The sequence below is a fragment of the Plutella xylostella genome, chromosome 13, assembly GCF_932276165.1.
Source record: "Plutella xylostella chromosome 13, ilPluXylo3.1, whole genome shotgun sequence".
Taxonomy (NCBI): Eukaryota; Metazoa; Arthropoda; class Insecta; order Lepidoptera; family Plutellidae; genus Plutella; species Plutella xylostella.
The window spans coordinates 2,474,651-2,480,313 of record NC_063993.1 but is presented as its reverse complement, the minus strand read 5'-3'; the positions used below and the strand labels follow the sequence as shown (position 1 = coordinate 2,480,313).

At 45.7% G+C, this 5,663-nt stretch overlaps 1 protein-coding gene across 4 annotated transcripts; it reads right to left on the bottom strand.

Moving 5' to 3' along the window:
- Positions 1-6: 6 nt before the first annotated feature.
- LOC125489377 lies at positions 7-5,413 on the bottom strand. 4 transcript variants are annotated; one of them, XR_007266933.1, is made up of 2 exons: positions 5,321-5,413; positions 7-141 (listed from the first exon to the last, which is right to left on the bottom strand). XR_007266933.1 is itself a non-coding variant. In XM_048625185.1 (2 exons), exons 1-2 carry the CDS (start codon positions 1,693-1,695, stop codon positions 104-106), a joined length of 1,149 nt encoding a protein of 382 aa, XP_048481142.1. In that variant the 5' UTR covers positions 1,696-1,883; the 3' UTR covers positions 7-103. The 4 variants fall into 4 exon arrangements, 1 of the variants encoding a protein (XP_048481142.1); XR_007266932.1 differs by having other exon boundaries at positions 5,109-5,408; XR_007266931.1 differs by having other exon boundaries at positions 5,279-5,408.
- Positions 5,414-5,663: the final 250 nt, after the last annotated feature.

Sequence of the window (5,663 nt, the reverse complement as noted above, 5' to 3'; positions counted from 1 at the left end):
TGAAAATCAATCTTTGTTTGTGGCTGTATGCCGTGTGTGACTAACACAGCAAATTCGGCCAAAAACGATTGTGGTAAGGTACACACTATGTTAATTGCTGTTTTTACGGTGGGGATTTAAAAATATTTACAAGGTTAACACCTGAAACAAACAGACGAACACAATTTATACAGGGACATCACAAACAGAGGGTTAGTAGGTGTATTATAATGAACACAAACAAATTTATAGTTTAATATTGTTAGTTTTGAAGAATTTATACAGGATGTTAGCGATTGGGGTATGTACAAGTGTTAGTAGGTAATTGATATTTACAGGTCTTGAGATAGAGGGAGGGAGGAAATCATAGAGGGAGGTTTGAAGATTAGGACACTCAAAGAAAAGGTGGTCGACAGATCCTTCGCTGGTGCCGCAGTCACAAACCGAACTATCACGCACCCGAATCCTAGCCAGGTGCACAGGCGTGCACGCATGACCAAGACGGAGTCTGCAGATTGTCGAGGTGGAGGTTTTATCTAGGAGTCTTGCTCTAAAAAACCATGGCCTTTTGGGAATATGTGGTTGGATTAAGGAGTAATACTTACCTTTAATGTTCCTGGAAGCTTCCCAGGACTCCTTCCAGGAATTATCAAGCCTCGGTCCTGCGAGCGAGGCAAGGTCGTGGGCAAAATTATGGTAATGAGTATCCAGGCCCAAGCTAACGGCATCCTTAGCGAAGGAATCTGCACACTCATTACCAATGATGCCACTGTGGCCAGGTATCCAGGCAATAGCCACCTCAATACCCTGAGTCTTGCAACGGAAGAGAGTTTGTCTAATTTGAAGAATGATAGGGAATTTAGATTTAGATTTAAAAGGGAATGAAATAATTGAATGTAAGCAGCTAGAAGAGTCTGATAGAATAATAGTTTTGTTGAGTTTGTGAGACTCAGTGTACTGAAGTGCCTCCAGAATAGCGGTAGCCTCGCCCGTGAAGACCGAGGATTCAGGGGGGAGTTTAAAATTAAGAGTAATTTTGTACTTAGGAAGCCAGACAGCTAGACCGACATTGCTCTTATCTGAAAATTTGGAGGCATCTGTGAAGACTGGAAGCCAACCAGGCCACTCTGTCTGGAGCTTATGAGTCAATGTTTTCTCGGCCCCCGGGGCGTTTTTCACAATGCCCATGTCCATAACAACATTGGGCTGAAAAACCAGGGCATCACAAGGGACACTAAACAGAGGGTTCATTTTAAATTTAATTGAAGGATGAGGAAGGTTGGAAGCAAAAATGAATGATTTGAGAAGGAAGGAAAGGCCATGGGTTTCTTGAGCAAGACATAACCGCTTAAGGGTATCGAGCTTGGACAATAGCGGGTGAGACTCTGATTGCCAGATCCTGAGGAAAAACCTGTCACACAAGTACTGTCTCCGCAGCGAGAGAGGGGGGTCGACACACTCAACCTGAAGGGCATTGGTGGGGGTAGATTTCATTGCACCGGACACTATTCGAAGACACTTGTACTGAACCTTATCAATTTTTTCTAATGCAGCCTTATTACAGGGGTCCAGGATAAATGAGGCATAGTCAAAGTGACTTCGAACAATGGCGTTGTACAGTAGCTTCTGAGAGTATGGATGTGCGCCCCACCAGACACCTGACAGTGACCTGAGGACGTTGACACCCCTCTCGCACTTCTGAGCCACGTAGTTCATGTGATGGCTACCCGACAGCCTGGAATCCAGAATCACACCCAAAAATTTAACTTTATTTGACACAGTGATTGAATGCTCTCCGATAACAACATCCAGATCTGGGATGTTTCTTTTTCTAGTGAAAATCACTGCTGTGCATTTAGTGGGAGAAAGAGATAACCCATGTCTATCCAGCCAATCCGTGAGGTACCTCACCTAAGAGCCAGGTTCAGCTGGACATTTGTCTCCGCTAACGAAGGAGAAGCATAATAGAGGGCCAAGTCGTCAGCGTACTGTAGAATGTCGCAAAAGCAGTCAACGGATTTATCTAGATCGTGAGTGTACAGACTGTAAAGGAGGGGGCTTAAGACCGATCCCTGGGGGAGGCCTTTCCAAACAAATTTTGGGGAGTCAAGGGAAGTGGTAGGGGATTTTATGAAGATGGATCTCTCCATGAATAGGCTGCAAACCAGACGGGTAAGCTTCACTGGAATGCTCAGCTGGCGCATTTTCTGCCTGAGCACAGGAAGAAGTACATTATCATAGGCAGACGCTATGTCAAGGAAGACACCCACAAGATATTCTTTCCTCTTAAATGCGATGTGAATATCTGTTGTAAGTATTGCAAGGCTGTCTAGAGTGCTCATCCCTTTCCTAAACCCAAATTGAGTTTTGGCTAGGATTCCTCTATTTTCAATTAGCCATTCGAGCCTGCATTTAATTAAGTGCTCTAAGATTTTCGCCAAAGCAGAGGAGAGGGCGATCGGACGTCGGGAGTTAGGATCACGGGGGTCTTTTCCGGCCTTCAATATGGGAACAACTATTTGCTTACTCCATGAGCATGGAGTAACTCCGTACTCAAGGAAGTAGTTTATCAGCTCCAAGTAGGCCTGCTTGACCTTGAGGCTTGATTTTGAAAGGAAAGAGTATGGGATGCCATCAATACCTGGAGATGAATCAGTTAAACCGGATAAAGCAGATTGGAGTTCATCCATAGAAAATGGAGAATCCAATCTGTCTGAAGATGGTAAGAGAGCTGGTGGGGGGCGGAGAGCACTGGAGTGTGGGACATATGGAGGAGCCAGTTTATCGCTGAACCCTTCTAGCCATAGAGAGGGGTCATTGCTCAAAATATCTTCGACGTTAAGGGAACCGCGATATCGGCGAATGTATCTCCACACCAGAGAAGGAGGGGACCTAGGCGAAAGATTTTCACAAAATCTGATCCAGCCCTGTTTCTTTTTCTTCTTAAGGAGCCGTTTGGTGCGTGCAGCTATCCTTTTGTAGTTTATAAAATTTTCCATGCTCATATTAGCAATATAAACATCCTCTGCATTTTTGCGCTCGTCAACAGCCAAGGAGCAGTCGGAGTCCCACCAAGGAGGTGAGACTCTTTGGCCTTTTCGCGATTTTCTATTTTTGGCAGAGGATGTTAGAGCTTTTTCAAAAAGGTCGTAGTTGTATAAAAAGTTGTCACTAGTACAGGGTTGGATCAGACTGAGCTTATCTTCAACCGAGGTGATGAAGTTAGACCACTCATTCCTGCCTATCACGTACCTTGGGAAGGCACATGTATCAGCAAGAATGGTGGATCTGGTAGGGAGTGTAATAGAAATGGGAAAATGATCACTCCCAAAGGTATTTGGGAGGACCCTCCAGAATATTGATGTTGAAAGAAGAGGAGACGAGAAAGTGAGATCGACAGCACTTTTTGGGTTCTGACGGGGTAGGACTCGACGGGTAGGAGAGCCGTCATTTAAAATACAAACATCTAAGGTATCAAGCATGTCTAAGAGGGCGATTGCAAAAGCGTCAGTGTGGTAAGAACCCCATGAGGTATGGTGGGCATTAAAGTCCCCCATGATCAGAAGAGGTTGCGGGAGAGAAGAAATTATATTATAAAAAGATGGGAGGTGAGAAGGGTGGGGATCAGGGAAATACACGGACACGAAAGTAATGTCTAAAGCCCTAAGGGCCACAACATTAAATTCCTGTCCGTGGGGAGGGGTAGGGATAGAGGAGAAGGTAAGGGTACGCTTCACAAGTAAAGCGCACCCAGCAAACCCGTCATCCCTGTCATCCCGCAGACACGAGTAGCCCGGAACTCGGAAACGAGAACCCGGCGCCAGCCATGACTCCGAGATGGCAACAATGACGGGCTTGATGTCATCTATTAAGTTGAGTACTTCATGTTTTTTACTTTTAAGGCTCTGAGCATTCCACTGAAGGACCCGGGTCGGGTTCAGAGCCATTCTGGCTGAAGGAGGAGAGTTCTCTAATCTTAAGTGCAACGTGGGGCGGTATTGTGTCACTGAATTTAGACAGCAGACTGACAACTAATGAAAGTAAGTTATCCAATAAGTTGTCATTGGGAGTAATCACATTCAGGGCACTTCCATTAGGAAGTGAGGAAGATGGTGATGAGATAATGGCCTGATGGGCAAGTCTGTCATAGCCAGGAGAAAGTGGAGACCTAGGCCTGCGTTGAGTGGTCACAGTCTTTTTGTAGGATTTATTAGGAGATGGGCCATTAGGTTGTGTAGATGCTACTTCAGCAAATGATTTTTTGCTCTTAGGAAGTCGAGCATCAGCTTCAGCGAACGAAATGCTGTCCTGAGACATAATGACTTTTATGGATTTTTGTCTAGCTTGTTCTGGACAGTTCTTATCCGTGGAAGCATGGCTTCCTGAGCAGTAAATGCAAGTGGGAGGGTCTGCATCGCATGTCTCACCCAAGTGTGGTTGGGCACACTTGAAGCAGCAAGGCTTTGATCGGCAATTAGCCTTCACATGGCCAAACCTGCAGCAAGCGTGGCACTGGATGGTTGGGTAGGTGTATCTGTCAACTTCTACAGCAGCACGGAAAGAGTAAATTTTTTCTGGGAGGTATTGTCCCCTGAAAGTGATTACTACGCTTTGAGTAGGGACATATGAAACGTTTCCATTGTTGATCACTTTACGACTAAATCTGCGTGCTTTAAGAACAATACCGCATCCATGGGGGAGGTCCAAAGAACCCACAAACTCATCCATGGAGAGATCCACTGGGACTCTCCTAGCAACACCCATACGGGTGATGTGGTAAGTTGGGATAACTGCCTTAAACTTGTTTGGGGACAGAGCTGGGTGGTTGATAAATTCGTTGGCCGCTCCCGCAGACTTAAATTCCACAGTAACACGGTTACGACCTGTCATTTTGACACCACCTCTGGTGATGTCAGTCACTTTGTGGTTGTACAAAAATTGTCCAAACTTAATAGCCCTCAGCGGGGTCCCAGAAGCTGGACTTCCTGAAGAGCTATCCTGAGAAACGTGGACGATAAATGGTCCAGGGTCACTGTCATCGTACACCTTAGTGGCGTCGAGACTCGGGTGCGTATAAATGGTCTGTATGCTAGCAGACGCGAGATCGGGGTTTAGGATTACTCTCTTACCTTGTTGAGAAGGTTGTATATCATCCCTAGGGCGCTTTCGCGTCTCCTGGGGAGTATCCGTCAGCATTATATCCGGCGAAAGATCTGGCGGGTCGGGATCTGGAGGACGATCTGAATGGTACTCCATTTCAGAAAGGGAAAGAGGGTTTACTGACAATCACAACACTCACCAGTTACCACCACCACAATAACAACAAATAACAGGTATTAACTATGTAAATTGGCACAGAAAAAGGTCCGAAATCGCGATGATTGTTAGGAACACGTGGGTACCCCAGTCACGCACGAAACCGAATCCGAACAATGAAAAACTAAAGCAACGTTTTTGCCGGTAGAATTTCTACTTTAGTTTGTGACAACTGACAACTGACTGACTGACAGTCTGACACTGACAGCATAATATTATTCTACGACTGACAGCTGACAAGCTTCGCAAAGAAAAGAAAGACATGACAGTGACAGTCCAGTCACAGACCTACTTAGTTCAACTTTGTAATGCTACCACCCCACTTAGGCTGCCTAAGTCCTTGGGCTCTGTACGCAGTACGCACAGGT

Coding starts and splice junctions, on each gene's coding strand:
- LOC125489377 (XM_048625185.1), bottom strand. CDS start 1,695: ATGAACTACGTGGCTCAGAAGTGCGAGAGGGGTGTCAACGTCCTCAGG. Junction 142..584: donor AGCTTCCAGGAACATTAAAG/GTAAGTATTACT, acceptor TGTTTGTTTCAG/GTGTTAACCTTGTAAATATT.